The sequence below is a fragment of the Mugil cephalus genome, chromosome 23 (genome assembly GCF_022458985.1).
Source record: "Mugil cephalus isolate CIBA_MC_2020 chromosome 23, CIBA_Mcephalus_1.1, whole genome shotgun sequence".
Lineage (NCBI taxonomy): Eukaryota > Metazoa > Chordata > Actinopteri > Mugiliformes > Mugilidae > Mugil > Mugil cephalus.
The window spans coordinates 5,501,552-5,528,046 of record NC_061792.1 but is presented as its reverse complement, the minus strand read 5'-3'; the positions used below and the strand labels follow the sequence as shown (position 1 = coordinate 5,528,046).

Sequence of the window (26,495 nt, the reverse complement as noted above, 5' to 3'; positions counted from 1 at the left end):
GAGCAAAATTTTGCACAGAAATGCACGTGGTCCTTCATGTTAGTTGGAGACTGACTGGTCTAAAGATATTGCTTGAGACGCACACATCAGCTCATACTTTTGCAAAAGCCACCTGAGGTTTTGGTAGCAGAAGTCAAGTGGAAACTATTGTATCTATAATAATACACACTGCCCACCAACGTCTCACTGAGAGCTGCATTGTTGTTTAGATGTCATTACAAGTATGGGTGGAGGTAAACTGTGGTTTGTTCTGCTTCTGAGGCTGATGTTTCTCACTGACAGCGAAGGTATTTCGTATTATTCACTCTTTAGTTTATCATAATCTTGTTCTTAGTCAACCTTTCTTGGGTTTAAATACATCATATGTATATTCTATTTTTTTATTTTAGTGTTTTTAGGTTTTACAGATACAGCACATGTCAACTCATTAAATTTGATTTCAGTTTTAATTGTCTGATTGCAGGGGTACATCAGTATCTTGAGAAGACCATTGGTAAAGAACCAGATGTCACTCCACTATGCACCAATACTGAGAATGTTATCACATTAATAGTTTGTAAGATCAGAACTGAGATGAACCAGGGAGAAGAGTGTCGTCTGTTATATGAACATGGTCAAGACTTTGAACATAAATGTGACTCCAGGTTCACACTAGTGAAGAAAAGTCACACCGTGTTTCTACACTTGATCAATTTAACACCAAAGGAAAGTGGGAACCACACCTGTGAGTGTGCATACGCTGGTGGAACACACACTCTTCATCTGAATATCACTGTGAAAGGTAAGAGATTCATTTATTTTGTAATCACATAATTTAAAACTTAAATGAAAAAACAAAAACAAAACTGTGGTACACCTAACCCACTGGCACTAAATATTAACAGTATAAATTTTTAAGTCAACGTTAGATGATGATGCGTTACTTTCGTAGTAATGTTCAGAACTATCTTAATGTTGGTCATTAATGTTAAAAGCCTGTTCTACATTTCTAATCTAATTTTACGCGTCAACATTTAAGAGGATGAAGATGAAGTCCCGGCCACAGCTACAAATATTCCTCTCTCTTATGTTTATATTGGAGTCACTATATTCATCATAGTAATTTGCATCGTCCTGGGATTTGTCTACACAAAAAGGCGCCACAGGTAAGAGATGAATAAAATCTAATTAAGTTACTTTATTAGTCCCACTTAAAAATGTCTGTTCCTTACATTTCATTTAATCAAATTGTTTGTCGTACTGTTAGAGATTTTGGGAGAGGTCTTCTTAAAAATCTAAATCACAAACTAACACAATGCAGAGCGAGTTCACAATTAGTAATAATTTAATTTTCTATGTCCAACAGAAGACAAACTGAACCCACAACCAGTCAACTAAACACGATACTGCCCACGGTAATATGCTGCACCTTCTGAATTAAAAAAAAAACAAAAAACAACAAAAAAAACAAAAAACAAATGTATTAACTGTGCGTCACTTTGCAGGAAGCAGAGGCCATCGAGCCGTATGGCGTCTTCATTCAGATGGAGAATGGACTTTACACAACTGCAAGAATACACTGTTTAAAAACGAGGACTAAAAATGTATCTAACACATAAATGATGATTTAGAACATTATTTTCCATGTATTTAATCCTTTATGTGAGTTTAATATTTTTAAAGGAAGTGAACTCTCTTGTAAAACAAATGCAAGTATAAAATAAAATGTGTGAAAATCTGTGATGATTTAATCTTCTTCATTTCTATCTGAGTCTGAACTGCTGCTCAAACAACAACCGTTATTTACCTGCTGTGATCAGAGATGTAAGTGGGCGACGATGGACGTCTTTTTGTTTTATTTGTGACTGTGTTAGTGTTTGGAAACACCCATATCTTACGTAAGACAAGAACGTCAAAGATTTCTACACTGATTAACTTTAAAGCGTTTTGTCTGTTAGCAGTGAGAGTTGAGCCGTGGTTCTTCAGAGACACCGTACGAAACCTACATTATTTCTGTATAATTGTTTCTGTTAATGCAGTTGTGTGACAATTACTTAAATGTGTCAGTCTGTAAAGTTAAAGTTGTAATTTCTTGGAATTTGTTGAATTTGTCATGTGGGTAAATTATGAACTTGTGCAAAGTTTTGCACGTGCACAGAAATGCACGTGGTCCTTCATGCTAGTTGGAGACTGACTGGTCTAAAAATATTGTTTGAGACGCACACATCAGCTCATACTTCTGCAAAAGCCACCTGAGGTTTTGGTAGCAGAAGTCAAGTGGAAACTGTTGTGTGTGTCCTCATCTATAAACTACTACACACTGCCCACCAACGTCTCACTAAGAGCTGCTTTGTTGTTAGATGTCATTACAAGTATGGGTGGAGGTAAACTGTGGTTTGTTCTGCTTCTGAGGCTGATGTTTCTCACTGACAGCGAAGGTATTTCGTATTATTCACACTTTAATTTATCATACATTGTTCTTAGTCGTTCTTTCTTGGGTTTAAAGAGAGCATCTGAATATTTTCTGTTTTCTTATTGCAGCGTTTTTAGGTTTTACAGATGCAGCACATGTCAACTCATTAAATTTAATTTCTGTTTTAATTGTCTGATTGCAGTGACACAAGAGTATCTTGAGAAGACCATTGGTAAAGAACCAGATGTCACTCCACTATGCACCAATACAACTGAGAATGTTATCACATTTATAGTTTGTAAGATCAGAACTGAGATGAACCAGGGAGAAGAGTGTCGTCTGTTGTATGAACATGGACAAGACTTTGTACATGAATGTGACTCCAGATTCACACTAGTGAAGGAAAATCAGACCGTGTTTCTACACTTGATCAATTTAACATCAAAGGAAAGTGGGAACCACATCTGTGTGTGTTCATATGTTGGTGGAACACACACTCTTCATCTGAATATCACTGTGAAAGGTAAGAGATTCATTTATTCTATAAAACTGGTTTCACATGTTCATGTGTTAGCCTGTATCGTAGAGAAAAAACACTGAAAGTAAATCATCAAAAAGATAATGAATGTGTGCGATACTGATCTTCCTTTTAACGTTAAGAAAATGCAGATGAAGAGTCCGTCGGTTCTCCTGAGATACCTCTCTCTTATGATGTTAATGGAGCGACTATATTCATCATTGTGATTGGAATCATCCTGGGATTTATCAACAGGAAAACTTGCCTCGGGTACGAAATAGTATAAAAATATTCCTTATAATTCACTGTTATTATTTTTTTATTGTAGAAGTGATCTCTGTATCTATTCAGCAAAGTTACACAAATAGACAATTTCTCATAATTCATTTTTGTGTTAAAATCACCCAACAGAGAGGAAATCGAACACATGACCACAGCACTGTACACGGTAATATGTTGTTACTACTGTAACTTTTACCAGTACTTTTAATGTCAGAATACTTAGTCTGGATCATGTGTTCTGTTTCAGGAAGTGGAATATACCGAGTGAGACGGGGCTTAAAGTTTTACATATGTTTAATTTCTTGTCTCTTCCTGACAAACATACTGTCTTGTACAACAAATAAAATAAAAAAAGAAATTGTTAAAACAAAGTAGACTCTTGATATTATTATAAACTATTATTTAAATTCACATATTACTAATCATCTCTTCTGTAAATGTATCACTTCTTTCGTCCATTGACATATAATAGTTTCTGAACTGCTTGTTGTCTTGAATTTCACCAAACAAGACAGTGAAGGTTTCATGGCTTTGGGTTTTCTTGCTGTTGATTTCCTGCTTTACTTCGAAAATATCGCTTATCTTGCGCGTCCATATTTGTTTGATTTCCTGTTCCTGTGGGGGTTTTTCTGCGGCTGTCTTTTGTGAATTCACGCACACACACAGAAGTTGGATTATATTGTCTGTACAACTGATTTAATGTGTGAACTAAATGATCATTAGTAACAGATCCTGACATCGTTATATTTTAGGAAGAGAGTAAGGCCGTGCTTAGCGTAGGAACCCCCCTGGACTCAATACTGGTGGTGGGGATGAGGAGAAGAGACTGCAGAAGAGTAGATGTGAAGGAATGAAGTTAGGATCATCTTCCTTACTGAACTTAATCTGAGCTTCTAAATATTGATGGAAAAATATTTCATGACTTACTGTTGAATTTATCCTGAGGAAAGGTAATTTCAGTTGATTTTTTTTTAATATCTCCTACTCAAAGTACTTGTATGTATCTAGGGTGATGTATTATCAGGAAATAGTTGTTTTCATTAGTGTGTTTTTAACTATGAATGGTTGATTGTTACTAGAGTTGCTCAGATGTTAAAAGAACAAACACTGGCTCAGAGAAAGTTGGCATTCAACTGAATGCAGTTCTCAATTTTACCACTAGATGTCATCATATCACAGGCCTTAAAATGGAGACTGGCGTTAACAGTATATGGAGAAAATGCTGTAATTTAGGATATTCAACCATTTTCTCACAGTAATGGGAGTTTTGTTACAAAGCATAACACATCTCTGAGTTAATGAGTGGACAGATGGATGGATGGATGGATGGATGGATGGATGGATGGATGGATGGATGGATGGACTGGCAATTTAAGCGTTCAAAGTGAGCTGTTGTTATTTTTAAGGTTGGTAAAATCCCAGAAGTGATTTAGAAAAGAAACCAATGACCAACACAAGCACACTTTGAGTATTTTTTTTTACAAATTGCTGCATCAGCTAAAGCTTGTCTAAGTAGTTTATCCTGTTGTTAATTCACTGACATGAACAAATACACCTCCAATATCCCCTCTTGTTTTAGGAAATCATACAAGTTCGAGTCCATATAGATTATCTGTAAGTGAATCCCCCTTCAGTGTACAATATTCTGTTATAAACTTTACAGCTCAGTGCTCGCTCCCGGGTTTGTCTCGGCTCCCATGCTGCACCTGCTCCAGAGCAGCTGATCATGTTGGCCCAGCCGCCAGGTCGCCCTCCTGAGTTCTAGAGACTCCCTGGACCCTGTTTGTTCTTTAGCTTTTCCCTTTGTTCTTTGTAGCATCTAGTCTGCAGTTGTTTCTCTGTGATTTTTGTCCCCGTGAACCTGTCACCCTGTTTTGTCCCTCTGCCTTGTTTCTGTGATCTTGTGCTTTTCTTTGATTTTTGGATTTTTCCCGCCACTGGCAGTACCTTTACTTTCGTTCAATAAATTTATTTATTTTGAACCCTGGCCTCGTCTCCACCACCATCCCATGACAATATTGCTAATCTCTTCAGTTCCACAAATGTATTACTTCATTTGTCCATTCACATGTAATAGTTTGCCACTTGAACTGCTTGTCGTCTTGAATTTCACCAAACAAGACCCCTAATTCCAGTTTAAGAGTAGTCTCTTCCTCAGGTCTTTCTGTTGACAGTTCATCTGTGTCTGTGGCTGGTGTCTTTGTTTCCCTGCCTGGATTCTTCGTTGTTGTGCAACAACCTGCTGTTTGACGCGTTTGATATATATATTTTTTTTTCTTAAATTGAACTTTAACAAAAAATTCAAGTAGCTTTTAAATGTGGCTAAATGTGGCTCCTTTTTTTCTCCTTAGGCAGAATCTTTTTTTTGTTTTTGGTAACATAAAGGCACAAACCGAAACATCTTCCACTTCCTTTTTGACGTGTCCACACCAGCTCACATCTCTGCAAAAGCTGAGACCCTGTGGTTGTAGCATGTGAAGTAAAGCGCACTCTTCTTGCATATAGCAAGCATTACCAGCAATCTTGTCCACTATGGTTACATGGAAACTGTGGTTTGCTGTACTTCTGACTTCTTGCTCTGAAAGTGAAGGTATTGTAACTACTTTTATATAAGCTGTTAATATTTCTTTCCCTAGTTTTCAGTGTTTTCTGTTGGTTCTATTTCATACATTCATAACACATGCTAACTTATCTAACACTCAAGTCTGTTTCATGCTGAGCAGATTTCTGTTTTAATTGTCTGATTGCAGTGGTACAAGAGTATCTTGAGAAGACCATTGGTAAAGAACCAGATGTCACTCCACTATGCACCAATACAACTGAGAATGTTATATCATTTATAGTTTGTAAGATCAGAACTGAGATGAGACAGGGAGAAGAGTGTCGTCTGTTGTATCAATACGGACAAGACTTTGTGCATGAATGTGACTCCAGGTTCACACTAGTGAAGGAAAATCACACCGTGTTTCTACGCGTGATCAATTTAACACCAAAGGAAAGTGGGAACCACATCTGTGAGTGTACATATCTTAGTGGAACACACACTCTTCATCTGAATATCACTGTGAAAGGTAAGAGATTCATGTGTATAATAGTCTGGCTGATTGTATTCTGTTGTTTAATAGTGTCAACATGGATATGTATGTTTTATTTATAAATAAAAAAAATAAAAAAAAGTGGTACACCTAAACCACTACAACCTCTGCTCGTGATAATACACTTAATATTAACAGAAGTTGTAGTAATTCAGTGTTTCTACATTTCTCATCTAATTTTACATGTCAACATTTAAGAAGATGAAGTCCCGGCCACAGTTACACATATTCCTCTCTCTTATGTTTATATTGGAGTCACTATATTCATCATAGTAATTTGCATCATCCTGGGATGTGTCTACACAAAAAGGCGCCACGGGTAAGAGGTGAATAAAATCTAATTAAGTTACTTTATTAGTGACACTTAAAATTTTCTGTTCCTTACGTTTCATTTAATCAAATTGTTTGTCGTACTGTAAGAGATTTTGGGAGAGTTTTTTTTTTTCTAATTCTAAAATCACAAACTAACACAAGGGCGAGCAAGTACACAATTGGTAACAATTTATTTTTCTATGTCCAACAGAAGACAAACTGAACCAATAACCAATCAACCAAACACAATACTGCCCACGGTAATATGCTGCACCTTCTGAACTTCACACTCATTCTACTTGTCTTCATAACTGTTATTTTACAGGAAGAGGAGGCCATCGAGCCATACAGCATCTTCATGCAGATGGAGAAAGGCCTTTATGCAACTGCAAGAATACAGTAAAAACGAGGACTAAAAATGTGTCCAACAATAAATGATGACTTAGAACATTATTTTTCATGTATTTAATCCTTTGTGTGAGTTTAATATTTTTTAAAAGAAGTGAACTCTCTTGTAAAACAAATGCAAGTATAAAATAAAATGTGTGAAAATCTGATCTTTTTCAGTTCTGTCAGCATCTGAACTGCTCTGCAAACAACATCATTATTTACCTACTGTTCACGAATCAGAGATAGAAGATTTCTACGTTAACTTTAAAGCATGGTTTTAAAGTTCACAGCAACATGTAATTTGGCCTTTGGCCGTGACGGAAGTTATTGTGGTCTGTCAGCAGGGAGACTTCCGCCTTGGTTCTTCTGGCATTGTGTGCTGACGTCAGAGCCACAGTACAAAACTCAACTTATTCCTGTGTTATTGTTTCTGTTTACGCAGTTGTTGTGAAACTACTTAGATGTTTCGGTCTGTAAAGTTGAATTTGGAATTCATTGAATTTGTCATTTGGGTAAATTTTTAGTTGGTTGGAGACTGACTGGTCCAAAACTGTTGCTTGTTTGAGACACGCACATCAACTCACACTTCTGCAGAAGTCGTGAATCTGAGGTTTTCACAGCACAAGTCAAGTGCAAAGTGTTATGTCTGTATGTGCGTGTGTGTGCACCTATAAACTACTACACACTGTCCACCGATGTCTCACTAAGAGCTGCGTTGTTTAGGTGTCATTACAAGTATGGGTGGTGGTAAACTGGTTTGTTCTGCTTCTGGGGCTAATGTTTGTCACTGACAGCGAAGGTATTTTAAAAGAACAATTTTTATTCAATTCATATTTTAGTTTATCATCATGTCCTTAGTCGCCCTTTCTTGGGTTTAAAGAGATCATCTAAATAGTTGCTGTTTGCTTATTCTTGTGAAATGGATTTTTGTGGTTTACAGATACAGCACACGCCAACTCTTGCCAACTTGATTTCTGTTTTAATTGTCTGTCTGCACGCAAGCATCTTGTGAAGACCATTGATAAAGAACCAGATGTCACTCCACCATGCACCAATACAACTAGAAGCTTTATCATGTTTATAGTTTGTGGGTGTACACATCAGGCATAAGGCAGGGCAGCTATGTGTAGGGGAGCCTGGGAGCTGAGGGCCGACATAAAAGAACAGCTGATCGTCCCAGTGCAGACAGTGAGCACCCGATTGAGACCGGAGCTGCTGTTGTGGTTGGGAATAGAGAAGGTAGTGTATTTTATTGAATTTACTGCCCTGTGGGAAGACGGTTGAGGAGGCTAATGGGTGCAAGATGGGCAGCAGAGCAGAGAGGGTGGAGCGCCCACGTGCGGCCGGTTGATGTGGATTCGTGGCAAATCCACCATTGCTCTCCTGTGTGAACTGGGCATTCATGCAGTAAACATGTCCCTAGCAGCAGAATGAGTGAGTGGCTGTGGCTAAGGAGGAAACATTCTAACTGGGCTGCATGCTAAAGGTAAGGCTAGTGGAGTAGTATTAGTGCTTAGTAGTAGGGCTAAGCTAATCTCTCGGTTGAAAGTCACACAGTTGCATGGTGGCTGCATAGAGGATGCTGGAATTCACTGTTAAGCCTTCTAGAGGTGTCGTGGGACTAACTTAACAAAACATCTGTGAAGGGAGGTGCCCACTTGAAAACTCCAGTGATGGGCAACATACTGCCTATTGCCGTTGGCTAGGCTTTTAGCTGGTGTCTTCTTCAATTGCTAATTGGTAGCTAACTGCTGGCCTGCTGGTCGGTTTTTGTTGGACTTTACTTCTAGATGTGTTTTGCCTCAGATCTCGGCACAAGGATTGTAACATCTCAACGTGTGTAATACTAAATGTAAGATTAGAACAGAGATGAGCTAGGGAGAAGAGTGGGGAGCGTACCTATGTTCCCCGGGTCCCTAACGCCTTTTTTTTTTTTTTTTTTTAAAAAAAAGGGTCCTATGTTCCATGGTCACATACAAAGCGGGGAACATAGGACCCGGGGAACATAGGGATGATCCCGAAGAATGCCTTCTATTTTATTAATACAGACAATATTTTGTACATGAATGTGAATCCAAGTTCACGCTCGTGAAGCTAGTCAAACCATGTTTCTTCACTTGATCAGTTTAACACCAAAGGAAAGTGGGACCTACACCTATGAAAGGTAAGAGATTCATTTATTCTATAAAATAGTTTTCCCATGTTAATGTGTTAGTCTGGTTGTTTTCCAGTGTGGTAACCTCAACATCAGTTTCCTGCTTGCACTGTATTTCAGGGGAAAGGGTGAAAGTAAATCATCAAAAAATAATGAATGTGTGTGATTTGTGATTTTCCAAAATATCACTTATCTCATGCGTCCACATTCGTTTGACTTTGTGTTCCTTGGTTGCAGTTTCGAATCTCAGCACTAGATGTCAACACATCAGAGGTCTAACTCTTAAAATGGAGGCAGCTGGCGTTGATAGTGTATTGATAAAAACGCTGTAATTTAAGATACCTTTCATCAAGAACAAGCAACTTTTCCTTCAGGCCAGGGCTGAAAGCTTTAGTGTCAGTATGAGTCAGATTTTTAGATTATTCGTCCCAATTTCAGTCTAATTTAATGCTAACATTTCATTATATGGCATTATCTATTTGTTTCAAATTCATTCTTAAGGTCATTCTTTGGGGGCCAGACTATGAGTTTATTTACTAAGCTTACTATAACTTATAACCAATTTACTGGTTATCTGTTTTATATTCGTGATAAATATCATTTTACAAACTTTGGTGCTCTCTTTAGAATGAAGACAACCCAGACGACCAATACACAAGCCTCAAGCAACCAGAAGGTGACCTCTACCATATCCTTGAATGCCATCATCCCGAAACACATGACAAGATGCCACATTCAGCCTACAGCTACAAAACCACTGCCGGACTGACTATAAGTGAGAAATCTATGAAAACATTTAACCCAAGTGTCAAGACATGCGTCCGGTTGTTGTGATAGTTGATTTTCATGAATAGTTGTGGTTTATCTGAATGGTGAGGCATAAATAAATAATATAAAGAAAGTGTTAATTGGAGGCTTGTTAAAGAGCCATTTGGACAGCCAGACAGTAATGAGTTAGAAAAAAATCCAGTCTGGAAGAAACAAATGCATGAACTAGTTTTTCCGCATCACTTTGAGAAAGGATGTTCCTTATTTTGACGATGTTACGCAGGTGAAAGAAAGCAGTCCTGGTCACCTGCTTTGTGAGAATTAAAGGACATATCCTGGTCAAATATAACACCAAAGTTTTTCACAGTAGTACTGGAGGCCATGGTACTGCCATCCAAAGAAACCAGGTGATTAGATAATGAATCTCTGACATAAGGCATGCTTGTAGTTCAACCAGCTGATTAGTTTCATAGATAAATATAGGCGAGTATCATCTGCGTAGCAATGGAAGTTAATGCCGTGCTTTCTAATAATATTTCCTGAGGGAAGCATGTATAATGTAAATAATACTGGTCCTAGCACAGCCCCCTGATGAACTCCATAGCTTACTTAGTCTAATGCAGTTCCTGTAATCTTGATCACACTTTCTAGTCTCTGCAGTAGAATACCGTGATCAGTAGTGTCAAATGCAGCACTAAGATCTAGTAGGATGAGTATAGAGACCAGTCCATCGTCTGAAGCCCTGAGGAGATCGTTGGTAACATTAACCAGAGCAGTTTCTGTGCTATAATGAACTGTAAAACCTGACTGAAATTCTTCTAATAAACCATTCCATGTTCCTTTAAACATCCTACAAGTGATTGGCAACAACCCTTTCTAAAACTTTAGAAATAAAATAAATTTTGGAAGCTAGCCTATAGTTGGCTAAAACATCTTTTTTTTTTTTTTTTTTTTTTTAAAGTAAAGTTTTAATTACAGCAGTTTCAAAATGATGGGGCACATATCCTGTTAATAAGTTTATCTGATTTAATGTGAAGGTATTAGTTAATGCAAAAACCTTCTTGTGCAATTTTGTGGGATAGGGTCTAGCAGACAAGTTGATGGTTTAGATGCTTTAAGTGAGCTCAGGAAGATGAATTAGGAAGAAAGAATTTAAGTATTGACTGGGTCCTACAGAGGTTTCTAATGCCAAAGTACTTGCATCTTTGGCAGCTGGAAGGATGCTATGAATTTTGTTCCTAATGCTTAGACTTAGGATCCAGTTACTGTTATACACAGCCATCGTCTATAAACTGAGGATTGGCTTACTGCATAGGTCTTCAACAGGGGGTCTGTGACCCCTAGGGGGTTCACAGAAGTACTCCGGGGGGGTTCCCAGGTGAAATCCCATGTATGTATGTATGTTTATGTCAGGTTTGTTTATATTTACATCAGTTGCACGGCCACCGAGGTTGCACATATTTGAGATAAAAAAAAAAAAAAGTTTTTCGGTAGGGGGTCCCTACTTAATCTCTCCATGAGTTTGGGGATCCATGGCCTAAAAAACGTTGAAGACCCCTAGCTTACTGCTTACATTGCTTAAAGTTATGTTTGGAAATGTCCATATCTTAGCTAAGCCAAGAATGTCAAAGATTTCTACACAAATTAACTTAAGCGTTGTTTTAAAGTAAGCAACTTCTAATTTGACAGAAGTTACTGTGGTCTGTTGGCAGTGAGAGTTCAGTCGTCGTTCTTCTGGCATTGTGTGCTGACATCAGAGACACTGCACCAAACCCAACTTATTTCTGCTAATGCAGTTGTTGTGAAAACTGCTTAAATGTGTCAGTCTGTAAAGTTAATTTTCTAATGTCTTGGAATTTGTTGAATTTATTGTGTGGGTAAATTATGAACTTGTGTAAAATTTTGCACAGAAATACACGTGGTCCTTCCATGCATGCTAACATCATGCATGGTGTTGCAGGAAAAAATGTTGAAAGTAAATCCTCAAAAAGATAATGAATGTGTGTGACACTGATCTTCCTTTTAAATATAAAGAAGATGAAGATGAGGAGTCCGTCGGTTCTCCTGAGATACCTCTCTCTTATGATGTTATTGGAGCGACTGCATTCGTCATTGTGATTGGAATCATCCTGGGATTTATCGGGTAGGAAACAGAAAAAAAAAATCCTTATAATTTATTGTAATTACCTTCCATTGATTTTTTTATTTAAGGAGAGGTCTTTATAAATTAGGCAGGTCAGATAGGTATGAGGGCACAAGGCCGTTAAGAGATTTAAAACTAGTAAAAGAACCTTAAAATCCATCCTGAAGCGTACAGGGAGCCAATGCAGCGACTCTAAAACAGGTGTAATGTGCTCCCGCCCTCTGGTCCTCGTCGACACGCGTGCGGCTGAGTTCTGTCATAACTGAAGATCTTAAATACTCTTTTTGGGAAGACCAGAGAGCAGGGCATTACAATAATCTAATCGACAGATGATGAAAGCATGCATCAGCACCTCCGTACTGGTCTGAGAGATAAACGGGTGGACTCTGGCTATATTCTTAAAATGATAAAAACCTATTTTTGTCATATATTTGATATGTGGAATAAAATTCAGCTGAGAATCAAAAATCACAACCAGTTTTTTAATGATTGTGTTGGTTTAAGAACTTGTAGTTTTGGTAAAAGTTTCTCTCTCTGGCCTTCAGGACCTATAACTAAAACCACAGTTTTGTCCCAGTTGAATATGAGGTCCAAGTCCGGTATTGTGTGTATAGTGGTCAGAGGTGGAACTGAATGCATACGAGCATGGACCTGGTGGACATCAATCGGTGACGGACAGGGCAGCTGGTGCGGGATTGGGGTGATTGGCATGCTGTAAGCCATATGCCAGATTGGTGGACAGCATGCGGGAACCTGCTCTGTTCAGGTGGAGCCCGTCTGACCCAAAGAGATGTCGTTTCTCTCAGCACACGTCAAAGTTGTTTACAATAAAAACAGTCGTCTGGGACTGGGACACCGGGGAGTTAAAAGTGTGGATGAAGTTGGGCCTGTTTGGAGTGGAGCAGGCGGGCGCCGACCAGATGAGGACGGCTCTCAGAGAACTGTATGCCCGAGTGCAGAGGTGGTGTTCTGAGGTGCTAACTCGCCGGCCCGTGAGGTCTCCAGCCAGTTGGTCAACGCCGGGAAATGGGTTCTGAGGTCAATTAACATCGAATCCTTCATCTGCAGCTGATCTGACATCCATTCAATGTCCTGGAGAAGGTCAGCAATCTTGTTGAATGCTTTGTTTAGCGTTTGTTCCATCACTCCATGTGAATCAGCAGCGTCCAGTGTTGACATGGCAGCTCACGAGGCCTTTCTTTAAAAACTTAAAATCCAGATGTCCGATGACTGAAAAACTTTCATCCAGTAAAAGACAAACGTTAAAATCAAACATTAGCCAGGGGCATAATGCTTGGGATGATTTAAAATGTTTTAAAACTGGAAACAACTTGTAATTTGACGGAAGTTACTGTGGTCTGTTCACAGTGAGAGTTCAGTTGTCGTTCTTCTGGTTGTGTCCTGACGTCAGAGACACTGCACAAAACACATCTTATTACTATTAATGCAGTTGTTGTGAAAACTGCTTAAATGTGCCAGTCTGTAAAGTTAAATTTCTAATGTCTTGGAATTTGTTGAATTTGTCGTGCGGGTAAATTATGAACTTGTGCAAAGTTTTGCACAGAAATGCATGTGGTCCTTCATGTTAGTTGGAGACTGACTGGTCTAAAACTATTGTTTGAGACACACACATCAGCTCATACTTCTGCAAAACCCGCAAATCTGAGGTTTTGGCAGCAGAAGTCAAGTGGAAACTGTTGTGTGTGTCCTCATCTATAAACTACTACACACTGCCCACCAACGTCTCACTAAGAGCTGCATTGTTGTTTAGATGTCGTTACAAGTATGGGTGGAGGAAAACTGTGGTTTGTTCTGCTTCTGAGGCTGATGTTTCTCACTGACAGCGAAGGTATTTCAAAATAACCTTTTTTATTCAATTATTCACTCTTTATTTGATCATAATCTTGTTCTTAGTCGTCCTTTCTTGGGTTTAAAGACATCATCTGTATATTTTCTGTTTTCTTATTGTAGTGTTTTTAGGTTTTACAGATACAGCACATGTCAACTCATTAAATTTGATTTCTGTTTTAATTGTCTGATTGCAGTGGTACATCAGTATCTTGTGAAGACCATTGGTAAAAAACCAGATGTCACTCCACTATGCACCAATACAACTGAGAATGTTATCACATTTATAATTTGTAAGATCAGAACTGGGATGAACCAGGGAGAAGAGTGTCGTCTGTTGTATGATCATGGACAAGACTTTGAACATGGATGTGACTCCAGATTCACACTAGTGAAGGAAAATCACACCGTGTTTCTACACTTGATCAATTTAACACCAAAGGGAAGTGGGAACCACACCTGTGAGTGTTCATATCGTGGTGGAACACAGTTTCTTCATCTGAATATCACTGTGAAAGGTAAGAGATTAATTTATTCTATAATAATCACAAAATTTAAAACTTAAATTAAAAAAACTGTGGTACACCTAACCCACTGGTATTAAATATTAACAGTATAAATTTTACTAATTCAACGTTAGATGATGATGCGTTACTTTCGTAGTAATGTTGAGAACTTTCTTAATGTTGGTCATTAATGTTAAAACCTGTTCTACATTTCTAATCTAATTTTACGTGTCAACATTTAAGATGAAGATGAAGTCCCGGCCACAGCTACAGATATTTCTCTCTCTTATGTGTATGTTGGAGTCACTATATTCATCATAGTAATTTGCATCATCCTGGGATTTGTCTACATAAAAAGGCGCCACACGTAAGAGATGAATAAAATCTAATGAAGTTACTTTATTAGTCACACTTAAAAATTTCTGTTCCTTACGTTTCATTTAATCAAATTGTTTGTCGTACTGTTTGAGATTTTATTGGAGAGGTCTTTTTCTAAATCTAAATCACAAACTAACACAATGCAGAGCAAGTACACAATTAGTAACAATTTACTTTTCTATGTCCAACAGAAGACAAACTGAACCAATAACCAGTCAACCAAACACGATACTGCCCACGGTAATATGCTGCACCTTCTGAACTTTTAAAAAACAAAACAAAAACAAAAATGTATTAACTGTGCGTCACTTTGCAGGAAGCAGAGGCCATCGAGCCGTACGGCGTCTTCATTCAGATGGAGAATGGACTTTACACAACTGCAAGAATACACTGTTTAAAAACAAAGACTAATAATGTGTCTGACACATAAATGATAATGATTTTGAACACTATTTTCCATGTATTTAATCCTTTGTGTGTGTTTAATATTTTTAAAGGAAGTGAACTCTCTTGTAAAACAAATGCAAAAAATAAAATGTGTGAAAATCTGTGATAGTTTAATCTTCATTTCTATCAGAGTCTGAACTGCTGCTCAAACAACAACTGTTATTTACCTGCTGTGATCAGAGATGTAAGTGGGCAAGATGGACGTCTTTTTGTTTTATTTGTGACCGTGTTACTGTTTGGAAACACCCATATCTTAAATAAGACAAGAATGTCAAAGATTTCTACATTGATTAACATTAAAGCGTTTTGTCTGTCAGCAGTGAGAGTTGAGCCGTGGTTCTTCAGAGACACCGTACGAAACCTACCTTTGTCTTAGAAAACATCGCTTATCTTGCGCGTCCATATTTGTTTTATTTCCTGTTCGTGTGGGTTTTTTCTGCAGCTGTCTTTTGCGAATACACGCACAGAGGTTGGATTGTACTGTCTGTACAACTGAATTAATGTGTGAATTACATGATCATTAGTACCTAATCCTGACATCGTTATATTTTAGTAAGAGAGTTAGGCTGTGCTTAGCGTAGGAACCCCCCCTGGACTAAACACTGGTGGTGGGGATGAAGAGAAGAGAATGCCGAAGAGTAGATGTGAAGGAATGAAGTTAGGATCATCTTCCTTACTGAACTTAATCTGAGCTTCTAAATATTGATGGAAAAAAATATTTCATGACTTTCTGTTGGACTTATCCTGAGGAAAAGTCATTGCAGTTGAATTTTTAATATCTCCTACTCAAAGTACTTGTATGTATCTATGTATTATTGTGTATTGTCTATGTATATGTATTAACGATGTATTATCAGGAAATAGTTGTTTTTATCAGTGTGTCTGTTACTATAAATGGTTGATTGTTTCTAGAGTAGCTCAGGATGTAAAAAACAAGCACTGGCTTCAAAAATGTTGGCATTCAATTGGATGAAGTTCGCAATCTCACCACTAGATGTCACCGTATCACAGGCCTTAAAATGGAGACTGGTGTTAACAGTATATGGAGAAAAACGCTGTAATTTAGGATATTCAACCATTTTCTCACAGTAATGGGGGTCTTGTTGCAAATTATAACACATCTGAGTTAATGAGTTGATGGATGGATAGACTGGGGATTTAAGCAATCAAGTGTTATTTTTAAAGTTGTTAAAATCCCGGAAGAGATTTAGAAAAGAAACCAATGACCAACACCGGCACACTTTGAGTATTATTTTACAAATTGCTGCATCAGCTGTAGCTTCTCTAAGTAGTTTATCCTGTTGTTATTTCACTGATATCAACAAATACACCTTTAATATCCCCTCTTCTTTTCAGAAATCACACAAGGTCAAGTCCATATGGATTATCTGTAAGTGAAACCCCCTCAGTGTACAGTATCTTGTTATAAACTTTACAACTTAGCATAAAGTCACTTTATTATGTGCAGTTTTACATACTGTACATTTGCTTATAGATATTTAGCTTGTGGTCTCGTCCCAAGCAACATAATAAACTACAGTATTAAAGGCATGTATTCCAGTTCATTTAAGAAATCTGCTACCAAGTAACTATAGTCACAGAAAAATGGGCTCAGTCCAACCAAGAATACCATGACAACCATTTCACCCATGGTATAAGGTGTTAAAATGACAAGGAAGTGGCCATTTCTGAGAAACCAAATTGTCTGTCCCACTGATAAATTTAAACCATATGAGAAACTGTTTGCAGAGGAGCTACCGTTCATCAAGAACAAGCAACTGTTCCTTCAGGTCGGGGCTGAAAGTTTTAGTGTCAGTATGAGTCAGATTTTTAGATTGTTCTAATTTAATGCTAACATTTTATTACATGGCAATGTCTATGTGTATTTAATTCATTCTTTAGGTCATTCTTTGGAGGCCAGACTCAACCTTACTTTAGTTTATCACCAATCTACTTAGTAATCTACTTGCTGCAGATATTCCTCTCTCTACACAAAGAAATCATAAAAAATAAAGTGTTAAACCTATTTATCATCATGTAATAACACATAATTGTAAAATTTATACAACTAAAACGAATGAAACTGTGAAAAATGAACATCTCTTTGCTTTATTTGTAACTGTCCGTGTTTGGAAGCCTCCATATTTTAACTAAACCAAGAATATCAAAGATTTCTCCATTGATTAACTTCAAAGTCTAGTTTTAAAGTTAACAGCAACGTCTAATTTGACGGAAGTTACTGTGGTCTGTTCGCAGTGAGAGTTCAGTCGTCGTTCTTCTGGTTGTGTGCTGACGTCAGAGACACTGCACGAAACCCAACTTATTTCTATTAATGCAGTTGTTGTGAAAACTGCTTAAATGTGTCAGTCTGTAAAGTTGAATGTTTAATGTCTTGGAATTTGTTGAATTTGTCGTGTGGGTAAATTATGAACTTGTGCAACATTTTGCACAGAAATGCACGTGACCCTTCATGTTAGTTGGAGACTGACTGGTGTAAAACTATTGTTTGAGACGCACATCAGCTCTTACTTCTGCCAAACCCGCGCATCTGAGGTTTTGGCAACAGAAGTCAAGTGTTGTGTGTCTGTGTCTGTGTGTGTCCATAAACTACTACACACTGCCCACCAACGACTCATTAAGAGCTGCTTTGTTGTCAGATGTCATTACAAGTATGTGTGGAGGTAAACTGTGGTTTGTTCTGCTTCTGAGGCTGTTTCTCACTGACAGCGAAGGTATTTCGAAATAACCTTTTTTTTTTATTCACTTATTCACTTATTCATACATTTTATCATCTTGTTCTTAGTCGTCCTTTCTTGGGTTGAAAGACATCATCTGAATATTTTCTGTTTTCTTATTGTAGTGTTTTTAGGTTTTACAGATACAGCACACGTCAACTCATTAAATTTGATTTCTGTTTTAATTGTCTGACTACAGTGGTACATCAGTATCTTGAGAAGACCATTGGTAAAGAACCAGATGTCACTCCACTATGCACCAATAAAACTGAGAATGTTATCACATTAATAGTTTGTAAGATCAGAACTGAGATGAACCAGGGAGAAGAGTGTCGTCTGTTGTATCGATACGGACAAGACTTTGTACATGAATGTGACTCCAGGTTCACACTAGTGAAGGAAAATCACACCGTGTTTCTACACTTGATCAATTTAACATCAACGGAAAGTGGGATCCACACCTGTGAGTGTACATATTTTGGTGGAACACACACTCTTCATCTGAATATCACTGTGAAAGGTAAGAGATTCATTCTTTCTATAAAATTGGTTTGACATGTTCATGTGTTAGTCTTTATTGTAGGGAAAAAACGCTGAAAGTAAATCATCAAAAAGATAATGAATGTGTGTGATACTGATCTTCCTTTTAACGTTAAGAAGATGATGAAGAGTCCGTCGGTTCTCCTGAGATACCTCTCTCTTATGTTGTTATTGGAGCGATTGCATTCGTCATTGTGATTGGAATCATCCTGGGATTTATCAACAGCAAAACTTGCCTCGGGTAGGAAATAGTATAAAAATATTCCTTATAATTCACTGTCATTACATTCCCTTGTTTTTTTTATTGAAGGAGAGGTCTGTATAAAGTCACACAAATAGACAATTTCTAATAATTAATTTTTGTGCTTCAATTACCCAACAGAGAAGAAATGGAACACATGACCACAGCACTGTACACGGTAATATGTTGTTACTACTGTAACTTTTACCAGTACTTTTAATGTCAGAATACTTAGTCTGGATCGTGTGTTCTGTTTCAGGAAGTGGAATACACCGAGTGAGACGGGGCTTAAAGTTTTACATATGTTTCATTTCTTGTCTCTTCCTGACAAACATACTGTCTTGTACAACAAATAAAATAAAAAAAGAAATTGTTAAAACAAAGTAGACTCTTGTTATTATTATGAACTATTATTTAAATTCACATATTACTAATTTTCTCTTCAATTCTGTAAATGTATCACTTCACTCGTCCATTCACATATAATAGTTTCTGAACTGCTTGTCATCTTCAATTTCCAAACAAGACAGTGAAGGTTTCATGGCTTTGGGTTTTCTTGCTGTGGATTTCCTGCTTTTCCTCGAAAATATCGCTTATCTCGTGCGTCCATGTTCGTTTGATTTCCTGTTCCTGTGGGTTTTTTTCTGCTACTGTCTTTTGCGAATACACACAAACACACAGAAGTTGGATTGTACTGTCTGTACAACTGATTTAATGTGTGAACTAAATGATCATTAGTACCCAATCCTGACATTGTTATATTTTAGTAAGAGAGTAAGGCCGTGCTTAGCGTAGGAACCCCCCTGGACTTAATACTGGTGGTGGGGATGAGGAGAAGAGAATGCAGAATAGTAGATGTGAAGGAATGAAGTTAGGATCGTCTTCCTTACTGAACTTAATCTGAGCTTCTAAATTATTTACTTTTTTTTTAAATAGTCAAGGTACTTGAGAGGGGGGAATGACACACAGGAAAGGTCGTCCAGTGCGGGACTCGAACCGGGGCCGCCTGCAGCAGCTGGTAGAACACACACTCTTCATCTGAATATCAGTGTGAAAAGTAAGAGATTCATTTATTCAATAATAATCACGTATTTCATATGTTGCTGTTTTTTTCTGTTGTTTAGTAGCATCAATATGGATATGTCTGTTACTTTAATTTAAAAAAAAAAAAAAAACTGTGATACACCTAAACCACTGATATTAAATATTAACAGTATAAATTGTAATAATTCAACGTTAGATGATGATGCGTTACTTTCGTAGTAATGTTGAGAACTATCTTAATGTTGGTCATTAATGTTAAAAACCTGTTCTACATTTCTAATCTAATGTTACGTGTCAACATTTAAGATGAAGATGAAGTCCCGGCCACAGCTAAAGATATTCCTCTCTCTTATGTTTATGTTGGAGTCACTATATTCATCGTAGTAATTTGCATCATCCTGGGATTTGTCTACACAAAAAAGCGCCACGGGTAAGAGATGAATAAAATCTAATTAAGTTACTTTATTAGTCACACTTTCTGATAATTTTCTGTTCCTTACATTTCATTTAATCTAATTGTTTGTCGTACTGTTAGAAATTTTGGGAGAGGTCTGTTTCTAAATCTAAATCACAAACTAACACAATGCAGAGCAAGTACACAATAAGTAACAATTTATTTTCCTGTGTTCAACAGGAGACAAACTGAACCGATAACCAGTCAGCAAAATATGATATTGCCCATGGTAATATGCTGCACATTCTGAATTTTTTTTTAAAAAAACAACAACAACAACAAAAAAAAAATGTATTAATTGTGCGTCACTTTGCAGGAAGCAGAGGCCATCGAGCCATACAGCGTCTTCATTCAGATGGAGAATGCACTTTACACAACTGCAAGAATCCACAGTTTAAAAACGAGGACTAAAAATGTGTCTAACACATAAATGATAATGATTTAGAACATTATTTTCCATGTATTTAATCCTTTATGTGAGTTTAATATTTTTAAAGGAAGTGAACTCTCTTGTAAAACAAATGCAAGTATAAAATAAAATGTCTGAAAATCTGTGATAGTTTAATCTTCTTCATTTCTATCAGAGTCTTGAGAACTGCTGCTCAAACAACAACTGTTATTTACCTACTGTGATCAGAGATGTAAGTCGGCGACGATGGACGTCTTTTTGTTTTATTTGTGACTGTGTTAGTGTTTGGAAACACCCATATCTTACGTAAGCCAAGAATGTAAAAGATTTCTTCATTGATTAACATTAAAGTGTTTTGTCTGTTAGCAGTGAGAGTTGAGCCGTGGTTCTTCAGAGACACCGTACGAAACCTACCTTATTTCTGTTCCATTGTTTCTGTTAATGCAGTTGTGTGACAATTACTCAAATGTGTCAGTCTGTAAAGTTAAATTTCTAATGTCTTGGAATTTGTTGAATTTGTCGTGTGGGTAAATTATGAACTTGTGCAAAATTCTGCACAGAAATGCATGTGGTCCTTCATGTTAGTTGGAGACTGACTGGTCTAAAAATATTGTTTGAGATGCACACATCAGCTCATACTTATGCAAAGGTCACGAATCTGAGGTTTTGGTAGCAGAAGACAAGTGGAAACTGTTGTGTGTGTCCTCATCTATAAACTACTACACACTGCCCACCAACGTCTCACTAAGAGCTGCTTTGTTGTTAGATGTCATTACAAGTATGGGTGGAGGTAAACTGTGGTTTGTTCTGCTTCTGAGGCTGATGTTTCTCACTGACAGCAAAGGTATTTTGTATTATTCACTCTTTAGTTTATCATAATCTTGTTCTTAGTCGTCCTTTCTTGGGTTTAAAGACATCATCTGTATATTTTTTATTTTTTTATTGTAGTGTTTTTAGGTTTTACAAATATAGCACATGTCAACTCAATAAATTTGATTTCTGTTTTAACTGTCTGATTGCAGGGGTAGAGAAGACCATTGGTAAAGAACCAGATGTCACTCCACTATGCACCAATACAACTGAGAATGTTATCATATTTATAATTTGTAAGATCAGAACTGAGATGAACCAGGGAGAAGAGTGTCTTCTGTCCTATGATCATGGAAAAGACTTTGTACATGAATGTGACTCCAGGTTCACACTGATGATAACAAACCATACCGTATTTCTCCATCTGACTGATTTGAAATTAGCCGATAGTGGAAGCTACAAATGTGCTTGTTCATATCGTGGTGGAACAGATTTTCTCCATCTGAACATCACTGTGAAAGGTAAGAGATTCATTTATTCTATAAAACTGGTTTCACATGTTCATGTGTTAGTCTGTATTGTAGGGAAAAAACACTGAAAGTAAATCATCAAAAATATAATGAATGTGTGTGATACTGATTTTCCTTTTAACGTTAAGAAGATGAAGATGAAGAGTCCGTCGGTTCTCCTGAGATTCCTCTCTCTTATGATGTTATTGGAGTGACTGCATTTGTCATTGTGATTGGAATCATCCTGGGATTTATCAACAGCAAAACTTGCCTTGGGTACGAAATAGTAAAATATTACTCATAATTTATTGTAATTACTTCCCTTGTTTTTTTTTTTATTTTTAGGAGTGGTCTGTATCTATTCATCAAAGTTACACAAATAGACAATTTCTTATGATTCATTTTTGTGCTTCAATCACCCAACAGAGAAGAAATGGAACACATGACCACAGCACTGTACACGGTAATATGTTGTTACTACTGTAACTTTTCCCAGTACTTTTAATGTCAGAATACTTAGTCTGGATCGTGTGTTCTGTTTCAGGAAGTGGAATACACAGAGTGAGACGGGGCTTAAAGTTTCACATATATTTCATTTCTTGTCTCTTCCTGACAAACATACTGTCTTGTACAAGAAATAAAATAAAAAGAAAGTGTTTAAACAAAGTAAAGTCTTGTTATTATCATGAACTATTATTTAACGATGTTTATTACATACTGATGCTGCTGCCATTATTAGTCCATACTTTTATTACCTCTATTATATATTATATTATATTATATTATATTATATTATATTATATTATATTATATTATATAATATTTTATATTATGCTACTATTATATTACATACTATACTACTACTATATACTATTATATAATTACTATATGTATTGTTTATTTACAACACTACCATCATCCTACCACTGCACCTTATCCACCTATGTTTCTTGTGTTTTCTAAGTGTCCTTGTCCTATTCTGTGTTTTTACCTTTGCCTTTATACCTCTGTATTTTATTGTACCCAAATACCAGACTGCTGTGACAACCTAATTTCCCTTCGGGGATAAATAAAGTTGTCTGTCTGTCTATCTATAATTCACATATTTTACTAATTATCTCTTCAATTCTGTAAATGTATCACTTCATTCGTCCATTCTCATATAATAGTTTCTGAACTGCTTGTCGTCTTGAATTTCACCAAACAAGACAGTGAAGGTTTCATGGCTTTGGGTTTTCTTGCTGTTGATTTCCTGCTTTACTTCGAAAATATCGCTTATCTCGCGCGTCCATATTTGTTTTATTTCCTGTTCCTGTGTTTTTTTTTTCTGCTACTGCCTTTTGTGAATACACACAGAAGTTGGATTAGTCTGTCTGTACAACTGATTTAATGTGTGACTAAATGATCACACTGAATCATTAGTACCTAATCCTGACAGAGAGTAAGGCTGTGCTTAGCGTAGGAACCCCCCTGGACTTAACACTGGTGGTGGGGATGAGGAGAAGAGACTGCTGAAGAGTAGATGTGAAGGAATGAAGTTAGGATCGTCTTCCTTACTGAACTTAATCTGAGCTTCTGAATATTGATGGAAAAAATATTTCATGACTTACTGTTGGACTTATCCTGAGGAAAAGTCATTTCAGTTGAATTTTTTTTTAATACCTCCTACTCATAGTACTTGTGTGTATCTAGGGTGATGTATTATCAGGAAGTAGTTGTTTTCATCAGTGTATCTTTAACTGTGAATGGTTGATTTTTTTCTATAGTAGCTCAGGATTAAAAAACAAACAAGCATTGGCTTCAAAAATGTTGGCATTCAATTGGCTGCAGTTCGCAATGTCACCGCTAGATGTCATCGCACCACAGGCCTTAAAATGGAGACGGCTGGTGTTAACAGTATATGGAAAAAAACCCTGTAATTTAGGATATTCAACCATTTTCTCACAGTAATGGGAGTCTTGTTGCAAAGCATAAAACATCTGACTTAATGAGTGGATGGATGGATGGATGGATGGACTGGCAATTTAACCGTTCAAAGTGAGCTGTTGTTATTTTTAAGGTTGTTAAAATTTAGAAAAAGATTTAGAAAAGAAACCAATGACTAACACATGCACACTTTGAGTATTATTTTACAAATTGCTGCATCAGCTGTAGCTTCTCTAAGTAGTTTATCCTGTTGTTATTTCACTGATATGAACAAATACACCTCCAATATTCCCTCTTGTTTTCAGCAATCATACAAGTTCGAGTCCATATGGATTATCTGTAAATGAAACCCCCTCAGTGTACAGTATTCTGTTATAAACTTTACAGCTCAGTATGAATTCACTTTATTATTTGCAGTTTATTATTACACTCTCTCTCTCTCTCTCTCTCTCTCTCTCTCTCTCTCTCTCTCTCTCTCACACACACACACACACACACACACACACACACACACACACACACACACACACACACACACACACACACACTACTGACAGTAGGAAGACATGGCATGACACTGAGGATTGAGGAAGCACCATCTTTGGGGCCATCCATACTGGGAGGAGTCGCAGGCTGTGCCATAGGGGGCAGGTCAGGTGAAATAAAATGCAGTTAAAGCTGTCCACACAAGTCCAAAACTTGTGTGGACTACCAGTCGGCAGACCGTTATCGTTATCGAAAACCAGACTGGACGGCTGGGGGTACAGGTGAGGGACATTCCCGACCATCAGTACTCCATGTACAGGATGCCTGCGATAAGACGAGACAGGTCGCTCGATTCGGGGTATAACAGATCCGACCGATGGGCAAAACTGGTGGAACTCATGGATCCTTGTGGTGAGCCCCTGTGTGCAGAGCTAGCAATGGTGAGAAATGACATACCTCCCTACCAGATTCCGGATTTCCAAGAGTTGGGGAATAATGCGTCCTTTCTAAAACCACCTGTGTTGGCTCGCTCAGGCCGACCGAGAAAGTCATTATTACCCGTTATCGCTAGATGTGGAGGGGACTGGATCCGTATATTTGAGACAGCTTCGAAGTGCACAACTGCAGCGATGCAGTTCCTACCCCATCCCTACCCAGCGATGGCCCGGCTTATGAGGGGACAAGTATGGCGCAATCTGAAGGGAGACCTGCGATCGCCTCGACCTAAGGCGACAGTGATTCCTTTGGAGCCTGGAGGAAAGAGGAGGAGCTACTGGTTGTAGTTAAGAGAAAGGACCATTGGGCATGGACACACTCACTATCTGGGGATCCAGAGTGAGGGGAGGGGTCACGATGGCTGGTGGAACTCCATCCTGTCCTACTAAGTGGATTATTTTTAAATTTAGTATTGGCTTTACGGGTCTTTTTTTCTATTTTGATTTTTTTGTATTGCCGTGGAAATGGACTCTGGGAAGATGAACACCTGAGGATTAGCCTCACCTCTACAGAGGAGTATAATCAGACCTGCTGGGAGATTAAAGGGAGGTTATCACGTTAAAGAATTTCTCTTTGCTCTGTACAGTGGATTCTTCTACTAACTGCACTGGAAACGGTCCCTACACGTTTGAGGATTTTAATCTTTCAACCATTATGCAGTTTTTGGACTCCCATAGATTCGAAGGAGGGGGAGTGATCGAAGCAGTAGAGCTCCAAGGGGAAACACTGCTGCTGGATGGCGTCCTCCCTCAGCAACAAGAGACTTGCAAAGTGCGGGTTAAGTGGATTCAAGTGGATGGAGAGAACCTGTATTGGTACTACACCCAGGCATGTGTCAAGTGGAGGAATATAATCTACTGGGCCGAAGAGGTACTTTTACCTGCTCATCAGTTCCAGCAGCAATGACATGCACTGATCCCAAAGCCGGAGGAGGACCACCATCTAACCACTGAGAATAATACCACATCGCTGGCTAACAACTCTACGCCGGTGGCTGTGACATCTGGAGGGCTGAGTCTGAATAGGGGGAGGCCTCTACGGGGTTTTTTAGCCTACCGTCATCGAGGGTTGGAGGAATGTATGCAGGAGAAGGTCTTCAAGCTTGACCCTTGTTACTGGAACTTGTTTGGAGCCTGGAACAGACCATAAATAGGGCCAGTACCTTCAGGGGATTTTGATAAGATTGACAGATGTGTTTTGGGGAAGATGGTGGAGGACCTGGACAATAAGGACTACTCCCTGAGAGAGGGGACCAGGTCAATCGGCTGGTCGTCACCGAGATGCGATATCACCCAGGTAGGAGCCTGGACGTAAGGTTTTGGACATATAATTGTTCAGTACACTCAGTGGCTGGGATCAGGTGTGTGCATGGTGGTATGATGGAGCTTATGACAGCTACCAAATGGGCACCACATGGGTTAAGAATAACATCCATCTGTTCGGTAATCTGAGTAGACAGAAGCAGAGCAGTTTGGAATGGCAGCGGTTGTATGAGACTAAACAATGGGGTAAAGGATGTGTGAAGGCCCTGTTAGGACCGATGGCCAAGAGGCGACATACCACTGGAAAACCAGTACCCGCATGAATAAAGCAGAGCTCACTAGGCTAGAGGA

At 38.0% G+C, this 26,495-nt stretch overlaps 1 protein-coding gene and 2 long non-coding RNA genes across 7 annotated transcripts in view; all 3 read left to right on the top strand.

The window, feature by feature from the left end:
• The first annotated feature begins 468 nt into the window (after positions 1 to 468).
• LOC125000570 overlaps positions 469 to 26,495 on the top strand; it is a 30,780-nt gene continuing 4,753 nt past the window's right edge. Inside the window, exons 1-5 of one of the 5 annotated variants that reach the window (XM_047576088.1) lie at positions 2,158 to 2,417; positions 5,942 to 6,262; positions 6,485 to 6,605; positions 6,810 to 6,820; positions 14,983 to 15,026. In XM_047576088.1, coding sequence (XP_047432044.1) covers positions 2,354 to 2,417; positions 5,942 to 6,262; positions 6,485 to 6,605; positions 6,810 to 6,820; positions 14,983 to 15,026 — 561 coding nt within the window. In that variant the 5' untranslated portion in view covers positions 2,158 to 2,353. Of the gene's footprint in view, positions 782 to 1,018; positions 1,146 to 2,157; positions 2,418 to 5,941; positions 6,263 to 6,484; positions 6,606 to 6,809; positions 6,859 to 6,923; positions 7,156 to 14,977; positions 15,027 to 26,495 lie in introns of those variants that run through there. The other 4 variants (XM_047576090.1, XM_047576092.1, XM_047576089.1 and 1 more) reach the window with 4 other exon arrangements.
• LOC125000597 lies at positions 3,080 to 3,495 on the top strand. Its single transcript, XR_007111346.1, has 3 exons — positions 3,080 to 3,179; positions 3,321 to 3,357; positions 3,439 to 3,495. It is a non-coding gene; the product is annotated as an uncharacterized LOC125000597 (long non-coding RNA).
• LOC125000594 lies at positions 18,714 to 19,115 on the top strand. Its single transcript, XR_007111343.1, has 3 exons — positions 18,714 to 18,749; positions 18,891 to 18,927; positions 19,009 to 19,115. It is a non-coding gene; the product is annotated as an uncharacterized LOC125000594 (long non-coding RNA).